General features: G+C 39.5%; 1 protein-coding gene across 2 annotated transcripts in view; it reads left to right on the forward strand.

Annotated features, from left to right (window-relative positions):
• Positions 1 to 18,487, forward strand: part of EPHA6 (EPH receptor A6) — a 1,039,321-nt gene that overhangs the window by 985,999 nt on the left and 34,835 nt on the right. For both annotated transcript variants that reach the window (XM_025282417.3, XM_025282425.3), the window contains one exon: positions 17,703 to 17,852. In XM_025282417.3, coding sequence (XP_025138202.1) covers positions 17,703 to 17,852 — 150 coding nt within the window. The remainder of the gene's footprint in view (positions 1 to 17,702; positions 17,853 to 18,487) is intronic.

The following is an 18,487-nucleotide window of genomic DNA, read 5'->3' on the forward strand; positions in this document are numbered from 1 at the left end:
TCTCTGCTTTGATTATAGATTTGTTATGGCTTTCCATCCAAGGAGCGAGTTTCTTTTAATTTTAAGACTGTAGTCACCACTCACAGTGACTTTGGAGTCCAAAAAAATAAAATCTGGCACTGTTTTCACTTTTCCCCCATCTATTTGCCAAGAAGTGATGGGACTGGATGCCATGATATAATTTTTTTTATCTCTGAGGTTTAAGCCAGCTTTTTCACTCTCCTCTTTCATCCTCATGAAGAGAATCTTTAGTTCCTCTTTGCTTTCTGCCAATATACTGTATCTTCTGCATATCTGAGGGTGATGATATTTCTGCAGACAATCTTGATTCCAGTTTGTGATTCACCCAGCCTGGTGTTTCACATGATGTATTCTACATATAAGTTAAATAAGCAGGGTGACAACATACAGCCTTGATGTATGCCTTCCCTGATTTTGAAACAGTTCACTGTTCATGTCCAGTTCTGTCACTTTTTGACCTTCATGTGGGTTTCTCAGGAAGCAGATAAGGTGATCTGCTATGCCCATCTTTTGAAGAATTTTCCACAGTTCCATTTCCAAGGTGTTATGACCCACACAGACAAAGGCTTTAGTCTAGTCAATGAAGCAGAAGATGTTTTTTCTTCTGGCATTCACTTGCTTTTTCTATGATACAACAGATGTTGGCAATTTGACGTCTAGTTCCTCTGCCTAAATCCAGCTTGTACATTGGGAAATTCTCGGTTCATGTACTGATGAAGCCTAGCTTGAAAGATTCTGAGCATTACCTTGCTAACATATGAAATGAGCACAGTTGTACAGTAGTTTGAACATTCTTTGGCATTACCTTTCTTTGGAGTTGGAGTGAAAACTGACCTTTTCAAATCCTGTGGCCACTGCTGAGTTTTCCAAATTTGCTGACATATTGAGTGCACTTTAACAGCATCATCTTTTAGGATTTTAATTAGTTCAGCTGGAATTCCATCACCTCCATTAGCTTTGTTCATAGTAGTGCTGCCTAAGGCACGCTTGACTTCATACTCTAGGATGTCTGGCTCCAGGTGAGTGACCACGCCATCATAGTTTTCCAGGTCATTAAAACTTTTTTTGTGTAGTTCTTCTGTGTATTCTTGCCACTTCTTCTTAATCTCATCTGCTTCTGTTAGGTCCTTGCCGTTTCTGTCCTTTTATCGTGTCCATGTTTGCATGAAATGTTCCCTTGGTATCTCCAATTTTCTTGAAGAGATTTCTAGTCTTTCCCACTTCTGTTGTTTTCCTCTTCTTCTTTGCATAGTTCACTTAGGAAGACTTTCTGATCTCTCCTTGCTCTTCTTGCCTTGAGAACCCCATGAAGAGTATAAAGAGGCAAAAAGATATCACACAGGAAGATGAACCCCCCAAGTCAGTAGGGTTCCAATATGTTAATGGGGAAGAGTGGAAAAATAGCTCCAGAAATATTGAAAATGCTGGGCTAAAGCAGAAATAACACTCAGTTGTGGATGTGTCTGGTAGTAAAATAAAGCCCGATGCTGTAAAGAATAATATTGCATAGGAACCTGGAATGTTAGGTCCATTAATTAAGGTAAATTGAAGGTAACAAGCAGGAGATGGTAAGAGTGAACATCGACATTTTAGGTATCAGTGAACTAAAATGGACCAGAACAGCAAATTTAATTCAGATGACCATTATATCTACTACTGTGGGCAAGAATCCCTTAGAAGAAATGGAGTAGCCCTCATAGTCAACAGAAGAGTCTGAAATGTAGTACTTGGATGCAGTCTCAAAAATGACAGAATGATCTCAGTTTATTTTCACGGCAAACCATTCAGTATCACAGTAATCCAAGTCTATACTCCAACCACTAATGCTGAAGAAGCTGAAGTCTAACATTTCTATATTGACCTTCTAGAACTAACACCAATAAAAGATGTCCTTTTCATCATATGTGGCTGAAATGCAAAAGTAGGAAGTCAAGAGATACCTGGAGTAACAGACAAGTTTGGCCTTAGAGTACAAAATGAAGCAGGACAAAGGCTAACAAGAGTTTTTCCAAGAGAACACACTGATCATACATAGCAAACCCCCTTTTCCAACAACGTAAGAGAAGAGTCTACACCTGGACATCACCAGATGATCTATACCAAAATCAGATTGATCATATTCTTTGCAGCCAAAGATGGAGAAGCTCTATACAGTCAGCCAAACAAGAGCAGGAGCTGACTGTGGCTCAGATCATGGACTCCTTATTGCAAAATTCAGGCTTAAATTGAAGAATGTAGGGAAAACTCTAGCTCAGGTCTGACCTAAATCAAATCCCTTATGATTATACTGTAGAAGTGACAAATAGATTCAAGGGATTAGATCTGGTAGACAGAGTGTCTGAAACCTAAGGACAGAGGTTGATAACATTGTACAGAAGGTGTTGATCAAAACCATCCCAAAGAAAATTAAATGCAAGAAGGCAAAATGGTGATCTGTGGAGACCTCACAAATAGCTGAGAAAAGGAGAGAAGTGAAAGGCAAAGAAGAAAGGGAAAGATATACCCAACTGAATGTGGAGTTCCAGAAAGTAGCAAGGAGAGATAAGAAGGCCTTCTTAAGAGTGCTTCATTCTACATGTAGCATATATATCCAGAATCTGTGGTTATACCACTCAACATTCCATCAGTATCCTCCAGAGCTATCTGCTGTCCATAATGAACAGGACTTCAGAACCCAAACTATATACTTAACCTGAGAAAAATAAGCTTCCAGCTTATTTTAAAATCATTGCTTTTCCAAAATGCATTCACTAGGAAGATCTGCTATAAAACAGTGAATATTTTATGCAACTAAAATTAGACCTTTCAGCCTGCTTGGTATGATGCATGATTGCACACACTTATTGCAAGTGATTCAGCCAAAATTAAAAGTAATTTTATTTTTTTATTAGACATCTAGTGCAAAAGATCAAAAAAGACATTTAAGATCCCTGTCATCCTTTATACTTAATTTTTATTCATTTATTTTTAATTGGAGGATAATTGCTTTACCATGTTGTGTTGGTTTCTGCCATACATCAACATGAATCAGTCATAGGTATACCTATTTCCCTCTCTCTCGAACCTTCCACCCCACCCCACCCCTCTAGGTTGTCACAGAGCCTTACACTTAAAAAAATTGTGTAACTTACTTAGAGCACCTTTTTACCATATGGTGTAGATCTTTAAGCCACAACAATATTAGGGTGAAAGCAAACAAAGTTGTGTATAATTTTTATACAAAAATCATGAGAGATGCATCCTAAACTGTAAAAATCTGTTTGCTAGGAATACATTTCAAATTATAGTGACCTTATGAAGCCCTATTGCTTGCCACTTTAAATGTCCAGCCAGAACTTCATTGGCATGGCTATTGATGTTTCCAACTTCTTGGCCACTAGTTTCCTCCTTAGACTCTTATGGGCAGCAATTTTAGGCAACTTGCAATTCCCTGAACACATTATGCTGTTCAATCCTCAGTGCTGTGTAATTCACTGTTCGCTCTGAAAGGAGGCCCTGGCCTATTTGTCTTACTCATCAAACTCCTACTTTTCTTTTAACTCTGCCTAAAACACTACCTTTATTATGACACGTTCTGCTTCTCCCTGTAGCCATTCCAAACAGATGACCTTCCTTTTTTGCTGCCAAGTGAATCTTGTACAGAATTCTGTTAGAGCCCTTACCTCTGTGCTGCCATTATTTGTTTATGTCGATGTCTTTCCTCCTGTAGCATGATCTCCCTGAGGACAAGGAGGATGTCTTTGTGACTCAAGCCTTGCATGTGAGATGTGTTTTTTAAAAGTGTTCGATCCAAAAAAGAATAAGAGAGAATTCCTTGGTGGTCCAGTGGTTAGGACTGTGGGCTTTCACTGCCTAGGGCCTACGTTCAATCCCTGGTAGGGGAACAAAGATACTGCAAGTTGTGCCAAAAAGAAAAAAAAGGATACAAGAATGAATGAATGTGTGCCACCCCCAGCGCCTCTCTGGGTGATATCCTTTATAAAATTTAGAGTGGGAAATTTTCCTTATATTTTTATCATTAACCAAGTTCATAATGATGACTCAGAAGGAACTAAGAATGGAAGTGTGAATTCTACTTATAAGTATGGTTCTGAGACTGTGCTTTTCATTTTATATCATTTGCCTAATTTATCCCTTCCAGTCATCCCCTCAGCAATTAATCATTAAATTCCTATTATAATCATAGCACCACACTAAATACAGTAAAGTAGGTTACAAAGAAGAATAAAGGCTCTTCCAGGATTTTCATAACCTTTCTAGGAAGACAATTCATCCATGTTTGTAAAAGCCAAATAATAATACCTAGAAGATATGTATTGCCAAGTGCCAAATGAGAGAGGCAGACAATGGCTGTTATAGGCAGGCAGAAGAGGAGCAATCGCTTTAGTCATGAACAAAATAGCACCTGAGGAAAAACTGACAAGACAGATACCATGTTGGAATAATGGAATGAACAAAGGTTTGTGTAAATTTTCTCTACTAAGAATCTGAGGATATAAGAAATCCATTCTCCATATTTTAATCATTTTATCCCAACTTTAAAACTGACTGAGAATACTAGCATTTTAATCATTCTCTCAGCCAAAGTCTACCTTTAAAATAGAATTTATTTGTAGCAAACACTGTTTTGGTATTTTCAGTACCAGGTACTTCCAGGCTTTTCTCAAGTCCTTACCAGCCTTTGGGTGTGAGCCCCTCAGCCTTGTCCCTCTCTCAGAGCAATTCTCTATCAGTCTTTCAGAAGACTGCCCTCTCCTCTATGAGTTTTCATTGGTCTGAGTAGCTGGTCTCAAACAGACTGTCCCTAAAGGTGTCATTATGTCATCTTGTCTCTCGTCCTCAGGTTGTGCTCAGAAATAGACTTTCCCATAATGGGTAATTTGAGGTCAGTGTTCTGCTCTGAACTAATACAACATAACACTGCATGCAACAGCTGCAAGAGAGGACCTGCCTCTCAGATGTGCTCAGTCAGAGTGCTGTGGATCTGTCAGGAAGAGTCTGATTTAACGTGTAAAGTGCCTGTGGGCATAACAGTGACACGGGGAGCAACTGAGCTCGGCACTAACCCTTTCTGCTACATTTTTTCAAACAGAAGTGGAGGTGGTCACTTCTGTTTTAACTCACTGGGTTTACTATGTGTATTAACAAATCAGAGAGTGTTAAACTTCACATGAACTGCAAGATCACACAGTCCAACCCCTCAATTTACAGAGAATCTACAACTTGCCCAAGATCACACAACCAATCAGGAAAAAAAAAAAAACAACGAGGTACTAGAAGCCAGGGGTTTTGCATCACAGTTGCTCTCTCACTCCATATCATGTACTTTGTCTCCAAATTAGGCACCCCTGGGTTCATGAGAATCCCCATTGGGTGTGCCCTGGATTCCTGTACACTTTCTCCATCCTTTCTGAATATTTGTTGCCAAAACAGGGTTTACAAATAATACTAGTATAAACACAGACATACCTCATTTTATGCAATCTCTTTTCCTAAAGACAGGGTCTGAATTTTTCCCCCCAAATAAATAGCATCCAACTGTGGATGGAGATGGATACTGTAAGTATTAATCACTGTTTTTTATTATTATCATTCTCACAAGATAACTTGATAAGAAAGCAAAGTATTCACTCTTTAACAGTATACATCAGTTTTAGGCTATTCAGATAAAAATGTTTTAACATGCTCAAGTTTTACATGCATATTATCACTTTATATATTATGTTAGTGTTTAATATATTAAATTTCTCAATATTAATGACCCAAAATAATTAATCCTTTATTCCCCTTTATGATTTATATGGTATGTTAAAACAAAAAAACTATTACTTCTGTGCTAATTTCCATAGGTCTTTGTCATAAAAATTATAGATGAAAACTTTAAGGAAACTTCATTAAAGTATACTGGGGAAAAAATTAGACAGGTAGGTAGGTAGGTAGTCTTTTGAAGAACTGGATTAAAATGAAAAGAGAGAGAGAAGTGACATCATGAAGAGTGTTACTGTCCAGAGAAGAGTTGGCATAGGATTTTTTAAAATATTTATTTATTTATTTTGACTGTCCCAGTTCTCACTTGCAGCAGGAAGGATCTTCTGTCTTTGTTGTGGCACACGGGACCTTCTTAGTTGTGGCATGTAAGATCTAGTTCCCTGACCAGGGATGGAACCCAGGCACCCTGCATTGGAAGCAGGGTGGATTGGGGGTGCTCAGCAGAGTCCATGGTCTGTCTAAAGGCATTTAGATTCACTTAAAAAAAAAAAAAAACACACACATATCCATGGAAAACCTAATTTCAGGCCTTTTCAATCCAAGGTCAAACAGTTGGTGAGTTCTAGATTCTTAAAACCCATGAGCCTGAGACCTCAGGGATACCCACATAGAAACAAGAACTGTTAAGAAGTCATTGTTTAATATCATGTATTAGCACACATTTATGTAATATAGGAAAATGCTATTGATGAACCTATTTGCATGGTGGGAATAGAGACACAGACATAGAGAACAGACTTTGGACACAGCAGGGGAAGGAGAGGTTGGAACAAATTCAGAGAATAGTGGTGAAACATACACATTACCATATGTAAAACAGATACCTTATGGGAAGTTGCTAGATAACACAGGGAGCTCAATGCGGTACTCCATGACCTAGTGGGGCGGGATGAGGTAGGGTGGAGGAGAGGTTCAAGATGGAGGGCACATATGTATATTTATAGCTGATTCATATTGTTGTCAGAGAAGGCAATGGCAACCTGCCGGGGTCCAGCCCCGGTGAATCCAGGGAATTCGAAGCCGGCATGGTGTCGGCGAACTGGATACAATAGCTTTAATTAAATATTAATTAGAGACATAAAAAGTAATAGAATAAGGACAGCTCAGTAGGAAAATTCAGCGGAGAAAAGAGGCTGAATAACTTGGTTTATGTGGAAAGCCAATAAAATTCCAGACAAGGAATTTGCGTCACCCATGTAGGCCACAGGCGTCCTCCCATTCTCCCAAAGGAGAGGAGACACTAAGGCCTCCCTGGTCAGATCTTAGAAGCCCACGCATAATTAGTAGGCTTGACGAGCCTCCACGCCCCAGATGGAAATTCAGCCAGAAGGTGAGAGAAAGAACGACATGGGGAGACCAAGTTTTGGTGAACAAGGCCTGCACTTTATTTTCCAAAGTAGTTTTTATACCTTAAGTTGTGCATAGAGTATAATGGGGGAAGGGGTGGAGTCAGCAGTAAGCCAGGATTTCTTCCTGCAAACTTATCATATGCAAAAGTTTAGGTGATTTACATCATCTTCTGGCCAAGAGGCCTGTTAACATTTTATGACCCTTTCTTCAGAAAACTTATTTTTCTCTCAAGGTGATTATTCTAAAGTCAGGCGCCACCCTCCAAAAGCATTAGATAAAGTTGCATTCCTATAGGGCAAAAGTGTGGTGGGCTATAACAAGAAAAGTATTAACTCAAACGTCCAAGGTTACAAACATTAAAGCTACTACTTACATTCCTATACACCAATTATATTAATCAATACACTGCCAGGGACACAGTAGGTAAGGGATATGGAAACTTAGCAGCAAACATTGGCCCAACAAGTGAAAAACCCTTCACCAATACAATTTCTAATCAACCTTTTAACTGCTCAAAGGAATCTGTATTTAGACAGTTTAGAACATCTCATGCCTCTCACGGTTGGGAGGCTGTGAACAATCACATGTGGCCGGAAGAACCTGTTCAGGCAGGCTAGAGGACTTCCAAAGGAGTTTGTAGGTTGAAACACTCTTGTCATGCCCAGGAACTTTATCAACTGGAGCTGTAAGTTAACTCTTTTTCAGAGAGAGGTGGTGGGGGACAGCCCCCGATAAAGTCAGAGGTGTAGGTGAGAGCACAAAGCAGTAAAGTAGGCAGACTCTGGTTTGGGGGGTAGGTGCTCAAGAATTTCCAGGGAGACTCCTGAGGCTCGATCGGCCTTTGCGTATGCCAAGCCTCCGTCCTCATGACCCTTGCCACAGGTGGAGTTCCTCATGCTGGCTCCCAGCAGCAACCCACTCCAGTACTCTTGCCTGGAAAATCCCATGGGCAGAGGAGCCTGGTGGGCTGCAGTCCATGGGGTGGCAAAGAGTCAGACACGACTGAGCGACTTCACTTTCACTTTTCACTTTCATGCATTGGAGAAGGAAATGGCAACCCACTCCAGTGTTCTTGCCTGGAGAATCCCAGGGATGGTGGAGCCTGGTGGGCTGCCGTCTATGAGGTCGCACAGAGTCAGACACGACTGAAGTGACTTAGCAGCAGCAGCCACATATTGTTGTATGGGAGAAGCCAACACAAAATTGTAATGCAATAATCAACTAATTAAAAATAAGTTAAATTTTTTTAATCTTTGTTTTATATAAAAATATAAAAATGGTTTATTTCATCTATTTGTGACCTAAAACACTGCTCATTACCATATATTTCTACAGTAATTATTATCCTATAAAAATTGGTTATTAATCAATGACTTACATTTTTAAAATACTATGCCAAAAAGAGTCTTTTGCTTATAGCTAAAGTATCTCAGTCTGACATCTGTGAATCCCATGATACTTATGCAAAGTCTTGTGTGGCTGTATCTACATGCACATTTTTTAGGGAAAAGGTTTATAACTCATCCAGTGGGCTACAACCCTACAGGGAGAAGACACACACCCAGAAAAAGGAAAGAAATCCACAATCATTATCAGGTAGGTCTATCTGTAGGCAGAAATCTGACTGCCAACATTCAGTCATAGATAATGTTCTTTGATGACAGAATTCTACCTATGAAAGAATGAGAAGATAAGACATGTCTTCAGTTTTGGAAGGGCACTAGTGGGGCAACAGCAGGAACATAGACATAGGACCAAACCCACTGGACCAAGATGCACAGATTTCCTCAAAGTGGACAGGACAAGGTCTAAATTAAAAGAACTGAGTCAGAGCCTGTCCATCAATAGAATTTGTGCTTCTGGTTTGAGAAGATCACCCTGGGTACTGTAGTGGGTGAGCTCAGTGACCTCAGATGAGTAAACTGGGATGCTAATCTGCACTGGAAGCCAAACAGATCCAAAATAAGACAGATTTTAAATACATCAATTAAGGAGACAGATAACATTTGCTGAGTGCCTATCATGTGTTGACAGCTAAGAGATGCTCATGTGTACTGTCACATTTAATTCCCTTAATAAATGATACCTAGAAGCCAAAACTGGAGAGGTTTTCTCCTTTACAAAAGAATTCACAACATTGCAGTCCTCAGTATTTTTTCAAGGAAGGACACATACTAAACCCATATCTTAGAAGAGCATAAGACTTCACAAAGTACCAAAGTTGCCCAAGATCAATAAATTTTAATGGAGGAAAGAGCATAATACCCCTCTGAGAGGGAGTGGGGATGTCATTTTAAAAGACTTGCACCAGATAATATTTGTGCACCGTAATATTTTAATTTGTTGATTTGGGGATACAAACAACAAAGAGATGCTCAGAGATGGGTTTATCTCTCAAAATCAATAATTCTCTAGAGAAAGAATATCCCCTTAGTGAAAGTTGTTTATATAACTACTGTGTTGTGACATCCCTCTGTGATTTGCTACAACTTCCCAGGACAACATAACAGATTAAGGCAGAAGGCCCAAAATGCTGATTTCCCACCAGGGCTCTCCAAACCAGACCATTCTGCCACAGATAATCCCACTGACAAGAAATTGTAAAGTGATCTTTCAGGAAACACATTAATGCCCTTGTCAGTAACTTTTCTTATAATGAGTTTTCTAAATAACTAATGGTTACTCATTAACAGATTAACAGTGTTTTAACCTATTAAGATCGGAGAAGGCAATGGCACCCCACTCCAGTACTCTTGCCTGGGAAATCCCATGGGCAGAGTAGTCTGGTAGGCTGCAGTCCATGGGGTTGTGAAGAGTCAGACATGACTGAGCGACTTCACATTCACTTTTCACTTTCATGCATTGGAGAAGGAAATGGCAACCCACTCCAGTGTTCTTGCCTGGAGAATCCCAGGGACGGGGGAGCCTGGTGGGCTGCCGTCTATGGGGTCGCACAGAGTCGAACACAACTGAAGAGACTTAGCAGCCGCAGCAGCAACCTCTTAAGATAAATAACTAATGGTTACTAATTTTCAGTATTTTAACCTATAAAGATTTAAAAATAAAGAGAAAAAAGGCAATGTATCTAGCCTATGCTTTCCTAAAATGTATTCATCATGCTTTTACTTTCTTAAAAAGTAGTTATTTTAACTCTTCCTTACTACTCGAGATGATCCCTGTGACCATTGACCTGAGAAATATAATAAGAGTGTCCTTGTCTTCTTTGCTATCTGTCATCAGGCTCTCTGTTCACACAGTTTATGTATCAACTCATATGGCCCATCTCCTTACAATTTATTCTGAGCTGAGACACTGTAGGCAAATATTAAAATCATCATATTTTACTGTTTTGTGATCATTAAATCGAGTCCTCTCATTTTGCGTATCAAAAATAAAAGACTAGGAGTTAAGATTTGCCCATGGTCACACAATGGGTTATGGTAGACCTGAATCTCACTTAGAATCTGCAGCTCATATGGAAAAACATTAGTCAAAATTGTGATTAAAAATTCCTTAAACTAATCTTTTAAGCATGGTATCTATGTTTTCTGTACTATAATTTTTATACTCCTTGGAGTTTGGGTACTACAGAGACAGACTGAGGAAATAAGAAAAGGAAAGTCTGCAGGCAAACTGGTGTCTATTCAAGCCATTTGCTTTTAAGATAACCATCAAATCCAGTGAATGAGAAATGAGAGATTTTTATTGTGTTCTTCTTTCTCAATGGAATTTTTCCATTTGGTTTTAGTATTTAGCCTCTATAACATTTATGTTACTATATTTCAATTGATTGTTCTATCTGCTGAAGATTAGAGGATTAGGTTTTAAAACTCAGATGTGAGTTAAATACAACTATAATATCAGTGCAACTCCATGAGGGGTATAGAGTGTACAGATACACAGGGCTCCAGGTGCCACCTTTAGCACTTTTTCCTGCTACAGTCTCTCTACCTAATTACAAATCAAGCTCTGGATATGACTTGAAAAACAGAAACAAAAGGTTTGCCAACAAACTTTTCAGTAGTGATATCCAGTTTGTTTACTTCCTGTTTCTCCTTTGTTCTCTAGTGATTAAGTTTGCTGCAAAAGGGAGGTATTGGTAAATAAGAAGACTTTTGAGCCTTTTCAGTCATTTTGATTAGCATCTTTGGTAACTTCTTTTTTTCTCATAAACATATGGCAAAGCAACATGCACTGTTCCAATAATTATGATTTCAAGTCTAAGGTAGTATTTGTTTATTCTTGAAACCTGAAACAAACATCTGGTGGTTAATGCTTTGAGAAAAACAGCACCTTAGTGCATTATCTCTGTCTATGATTCAAGATCATGAGCAAAAATATTATAAGTAGGTGAGATTAAGCCACAGGAGTTTGTTGGGCCATTCAGTTTTTTTTTTTTAAGTTTTTAAGAACCAAACTTCATTTCCTCTAAAGTAGGAAAGGCAGTAGAGATGGTGCAATAATCTTAAGGACCTCTTCCTTTCTGCCTCATCTTGTACTTTATAGAAAGAGTATATCTAGTATAGGTCCTCTCATTAGACAAAGAAAGATTTGAATGTTTTCTTATCACCATCCCATATATGCTCAGAATTATTGACAAACAGACAGTGCAGTTTGTGTATATGCTCAGGTTCATGTTACCATGCATTTTTTTGTTAATGAGAATGGTATCTCCTACATTAAAAATTCTTTGCCAATTTTTTTAATACATCTTATTTTAAGGTTTATGCTAGCTCACCCTTTCTATTGCAATATGACACCTGGGATAAAATTTGAAATGAAGATGTACTGTCCTTTGCATTGTTGCTCATCTTAGGGGAAAAATTGGTTATTTTAAATATTTTAGTATATTAGTATAATTTTTCAGTGTATTTGTCTGTTAAGGCTACCATAGCAAATACCACAGACTGGGTAGCTCAAATAATAGAAATTAATTTTTCATAGTTGTGTTAGTTGGACATCCAAATTCAAGGTATTGGCAGTTTCGGCTTCTCCTGAGACCTCTCTCCTTGGCTTGCAGGGGGTCAGCTTCTTGCTGTGTCCTCATATGGCCTATCTCCTGTGCCTGCACACCGCTGCTGTATCTTCCTCTTGTAATAAGGACACCAGTTATGTTGGATTAGGGCCCACCTTCCTGATCTCATTTACATTTATTACCTCTTCAGAGGCCTTAGCTTCAGATTACAGTCACATTGAGGGTTAGTGTTTCCACATATGAATTCTGGAGGAACACAATTCAGTCCGTAAATGTGTAGCAATGCTTATTAATCAAATATTCTGTAATATCCTCCCCTTGAGGAAAAAAATAAAATCTTAGGAAGGAAAGTGCTAAAATTATCATTTATATGTGTTGTCAAGTTATAGGAAGTATAAATTTATATGTGACTCCTTTATATGAGATGTCATTTATAAGTGAAAGCACATAAAATAACCCTTAACTCCATTTTTCAGCCTGTCTCAATAGAACGCACAAAGATTTAGTGAAGAAACAACCCAGCAGACTAGCAAGTCACACTTCCACATACTATTTGCCAGGAGAGACCAAGAGATAACCAGAATCAGAAATTCTAGGTGAGGCTGCTGCTCATTCCTCTGTTCTGAGGTCAGATCTACAGATTGTTAACTTATTCTCTGGGAAGTGTGGATTCTATATTTGAAAGCAACCTGAGCCTGACTTAAGTGGCTTCAAAAAGCCCAGCCACAAGCCTGAGGAGCTTCAGTAAAACACAGCACAATAAAACAAAGGCTGCTGCAGTGTTGGTACATGAATACAAGCTGAGTAAGCTTGTCCCTTCCTCAGGTGTAGACCGCCTAGTTTTTTCAGAACACCATGTTCTATCAGATCATTTACAATGTTCCCATTTCTTAATTTTTTTATTCCCTTTGGTTAAAGAGAATTGCCACATGTAGTGAATAAACGGTGGCTCAGAAGGTAAAGAATATGCCTGCAATGCAGGAAAACTGGGTTCCATCCCTGGGTAAGAAAGATCCCTTGGAGAAGGGAATGACTACCCACTCCAGTATTCTTGTCTGGAGAATCTCCATGAACAGAGGAGCCTGGCAGGCTACAGTCCATGGGGTCGCAAAGAGTTAGACGCTACTGAGCAACTAACACTAACAAAAATATAAGATGCCCAGTTAAATTTGAATTGCAGGTAAACAATGAATACGTGTATGCATGCTCAGTCACTTCAGTCGTGTCCAGCTCTTTGTGATCCTATGGACTGTAGCCCGCCAGGCTCCTCTGTCCATGGAATTCTCCAGGCAAGAATACTGGAGTAGGTTACCATGTCCTCTTCCAGCTTCCTAGGAAGCCAGCCCAGGGATCAAACCAGCATCTCCTGTGGTTCCTGCATTGCAGGCAGATTCTTTACTGCTGAGCCACCAGGGAAGCCCAAACAGTGGATATATTTTTAGTATAAATATGTCTCATGTGATATTTGGGACATACTTGTACCAAAAAAAGAATTCCTTGTGGGACATACTAATATTAAACAAAAGTATTTGTTATCTGAAATTCAAGCTTAACTGTGGGTCCTCTATTTTCTCTGGCAACTCTACTTAACAAGAATTAATCCTCCTCTTGCATCTCCCTTCCTGGACTCACCACCCTCTTAAACTTCTATCACCAACTTTGTATATTTAATTTCCTGCTCTTAATTTGGCACTGCTCCCAAGGGTGAAAACCCCATTTCAGGCTCCCTTGCATTATACTAATGTGACATATGGTTATAGATTGTTGTTGTTTCATTGTTGTCCAATTCATCTGAGACCCTATGGGCTACAGTCCATGGAGTCATAAAGAGTCGGACACAACTGAGCGACTAAGCACAGCACAGCACAACTGAGCAACTAAGCACAACACAGCATGGACTGTACTAGGCTCTGTCCATGGTATTCTCCAGGCAAGAATACTGGAGCAGGTTGCCATTTCCATCTCTATGGGATCTTCTTGACCCAGGGATGAAACTCAGGTCTCCTACATTGGCACTCAGAGTTAAAACATTAAAGTTAGCTTGATCCACCTTTTCCCCCATGCTGAAATATTTACATCTTTATATCAATGCCCCATAATACTACTGTGATCACATTAGCTAATATTGTGTGCTTAATAACATGGGAGAAGGCAGTGGCACCCCACTCCAGTACTCTTGCCTGGAAAATCCCATGGACGGAGGAGCCGGGTGGGCTGCAGTCCATGGGGTCACAAAGAGTCGGACACGACTGAGCGACTTCACTTTCACTTTTCACTTTCATGCATTGGAGAAGGAAATGGCAACCCACTCCAGTGTTCTTGCCTGGAGAATCCCAGGGATGGGGAGCCTGGTGGGCTGCTGTCCATGGGGTCGCACAGAATCGGACACAACTGAAGCAACTTAGCAGCAGCAATAACATGGGAAAGAAACTCTAAGCCTCTAAATTTCTAAACCCTGGGCTCAGTCAACTCACCTGTAAAATAAAGGGACCGAATCAAGGTGTTTTTCCCCCAAGGCACCTTTAAACAGTTCCTTGCCACAAGTCTTTAAAATGCGGATTCTGTTAATGTTCACATTTGCCTTGTGAAACCTAATTATTACTACTTTGGGTGAACCTCTCTTCCCTTCAAGTAAGTAGTGTTTCAGTCAGTTCAGTTAAGTCACTCAGTCATGTCCAACTCTTGGCAATGCCATGGACTGCAGTACACCAGGCCTCCTTGTCCATCACCAACTCCCAGCGCTTATTCAAACTCATGTCCATCAAGTCAGTGATGCCATCCAACCGTCTCATCCTCTGTTGTCCCCTTCTCCTCCCGCCTTCAATCTTTCCCAGCATCAGGGTCTTTTCCAATGAGTCAGTTCTTCACATCAGGTGGCCAAAGTACTGGAGCTTCGTATCTTCAGCATCAGTCCTTCCAAGGACCATTCAGGACTGATTTCCTTTAGGATGGACTGGTTGGATCTCCTTGCAGTCCAAGGGACTCTCAAGAGTCTTCTCCAACACCACAGTTAAAAAGCATCGATTCTTCAGTGCTCAGCTTTCTTTTTGATCCAACTCTCACATCCATACATAACTACTGGAAAAACCATAGCCTTGACTAGATGGACCTTTGTTGGCAAAGTAATTCTCTGCTTTTTAATATGCTCTCTAGGTTGGTCATAGGTTTTCTTCCAAGCAGCAAGCATATTTTAATTTCATGGCTGCGGTCACCATCTACAGTGATTTTGGAGCCCCCAAAAATAAAGTCTGTCACTGTTTCCATTGTTTCCCCATCTATCTGCCATGAAGTGATGGGACTGGATGCCATGATCTTAGTTTTCTGAATGTTGAGCTTTAAGCCAACTTTTTCACTCTCGTCTTTCACTTTCATCAAGAGGCTTTTTAGTTCCTCTTCACTTTCTGCCATAAGGGTGGTGTCATCTGCATATCTGAGGTTATTGATATTTCTTCTGGCAATCGATTCTAGCTTATGCTTCATCCAGCCCAGCATTTCACATGATGTGCTCTGCATATAAATTGAATAAGCAGGGTTACAATATACAGCCTTGACGTAATCCTTTCCCTATCTGGAACCAGTCTGTTGTTCCATGTACAGATCTAACTGTTGCTTCTTGACCTGCATACAGATTTCTCAGGAGGTAGATAAGGTAGTCTGGTATTCCCATCTCTTGAAGAATTTTCCACAGTTTGTTGTGGTCCACACAGTCAAAAGCTTTGACATAGTCAATAAAGCAGAAATAGATGTTTTTCTGGAACTCTCTTGCTATTTCGATGATCCAACGGATGTTGACAGTTTGATCTCTGGTTCTTCTGCCTTTTCTAAATCCAGCTTAAACAACTGGAAGTTCATGGTTCACGTGTTGTTGAAGCCTGGCTTGGAGAATTTTAAGCATTACTTTGCTAGCATGTGAGATGAGTGCAATTGTGTGGTAGTTTGAACATTCTTTGGCATTGCCTTTCTTTGGGATTGGAATGAAAACTGACCTTTTCCAGTCCTGTGGCCGCTGCTGAGTTTTCCAAATTTGCTGACATATTGAGTGCAGTACTTTCACAGCATCATCTTCCAGGATTTGAAATAACTCAACTGGAATTCCATCACTTCCACTAGCTTTGTTCCTTGTGGTGCTTCCTAAGGCCCACCTGACTTTGCATTCCAGTATGTCTGGCTGTAGGTGAGTGATCACACCATCATGATTACCTGGGTCCTTAAGATCTTTTTTATGTAGTTCTTCTGTGTATTGTTGGTACCTCTTAATATCTTCTGCTTCTTTTAGGTTCATACCATTTCTGTCCTTTATTGTGCCCATCTTTGCATGAAATGTTCCCTTGGCATCTCTAATTTTCTTGAAAAGATCCCTCGTCTTTCCCATTCTATTTTTTTCCTCTGTTTCTTTGCACTGATCACTGAGGAAGGCTTTCTTATCTCTCCTTGCTAAGTAGTGTTTAGATTACTTAAATAAGTAGTGTTGCGATTACTCCATTAACGTCTTCCTCTTTAAAATTGCTCGCCCTAAATTTCTCAAGAGCCAGAGAATCCACCTTTTATTTCCCTCCAGCCCACTCACCCTAATACCAGACTTTGAGCACACCGGGTGACCAGATGATGTGATCATGAAAGTGCTGATAATGATGAAACAATTCTGTCAGGGCGGGTTTTCTGACTATCATTCCTTTCTTGGGAATTGAAGTCCTCTCCACCGGGTCGGAGACCGCCGTCTGGGAGCCGCTCCTTGTTCTCTTCCGCCATCTAGTGGCACCAGGCTTGCTCTCTTCGCTCAACTTGCTGTTCAGAGCTGCAAAGATTTCAAAGATTGTAAATCAAACGGATGAATTGTTTTATTCTTGTCATTACAGTAAAAAGGGCTTATAGCGTGTTTCGAGAGATAAAAATGTAATGTATTGATAAAAAATAAGTATAACACAATAGAAGACTTTAATACCTGCACAGTATAGATTAAATTCATGTAATTTAATCTCTTTAATATGTTCCAATGTTAACTTAAAGACAAAGTACAAAATATAAACTAAGATAAGGAGTTCTGAGGAAAGATTATCTTTCTCACGGGCTTCTGTATAATGTTCATGGATTTTTAAATTTCAAATAAAAGTGATCGAAGCAGGTTTAAAAAATGAAAGGAAAAGGAAATAAAGTTCTGATAGACATTAAATTGTTTAGAGAGAGAAATCTCAGCTCTTTTTTTAACCATTTGACTTTAATTAAGTTAGAACTTATTATCATTATTATTTATACATGCAATACAATGTTTAATGAATGAATTCAGTTTTAATGTAGAACTTTCTTCAGATGGCATGATAGTGAATTTAATTGTGTGATTCAGAAAAGTGAAAATAAATTTCTCTAATGAATGAAATAAAATATTTCTGAAGTGTGACTTATATCCCATTAAACCTTTTATTTCTGACATTTTAACATTATTCTGGTTTTAGTTTTCTTTTTATTTAAAATGCCAATGCTATCATGCAGTGTTTAGGTTTTTCTAATAAAAATGTATTTAATTGCAGTGCCATTTCAACCTTTAATACACTTGTGACCCAGCTATAAAAATCTCCAATTTGTTTTTCAGGGTGGGAAAATTCCCATAAGGTGGACAGCCCCAGAAGCTATCGCCTACAGAAAATTCTCCTCAGCAAGTGATGCATGGAGCTATGGCATTGTCATGTGGGAGGTCATGTCCTATGGAGAGAGACCTTATTGGGAAATGTCTAACCAAGACGTAAGTGCCATCCGTAGTTAACCGCCACTTTGTGAGTACAGACACATTATCATTGATGAAGAAACACCATTTGTCCTCACTCAGATTAGCCCTTATCTTCCTGAGAGTTGTCCAGGGTTTGTGGCTGAAGTTGACTAGCCTTTCACTCTGAGCTGTGTTTGGTGTGGTAAGGGCCAGCTGATGGACTTTGTCACGTAAGTACCTATCCATGTCTTACATCTAGTACTGAACACACATGTGGTTCTAAGGAAGCCTGACTGTGCTATGCAACAGCCTTGCCCTACAAGTGTCAAAAAACAAAGAATAATGTTTACCTTTCATTTCTTCCTTAGGGCAATTTAATGTAGCACTGTGAAGAGCAAATTTATTTAGGAGAAAATTTAGCAGAAAAATATTAAATGCTTTCAGGCAATGTGTTATCGATACGTCATCTACTACTATGGTTCTTTGGAGATACATGACCCTTTTTGCAATCTATTTTATCTGTAAAAGTTACCTTGCTGCTGCTACTGCTGCTAAGTCACGTCAGTCGTGTCCGACTCTGTGCGACCCCATAGATGGCAGCCCACCAGGCTCCCCATCCCTGGGATTCTCCAGGCAAGAACACTGGAGTGGGTTGCCATTTCCTTCTCCAA

Source organism: Bubalus bubalis, chromosome 1 (genome assembly GCF_019923935.1).
Source record: "Bubalus bubalis isolate 160015118507 breed Murrah chromosome 1, NDDB_SH_1, whole genome shotgun sequence".
Lineage (NCBI taxonomy): Eukaryota > Metazoa > Chordata > Mammalia > Artiodactyla > Bovidae > Bubalus > Bubalus bubalis.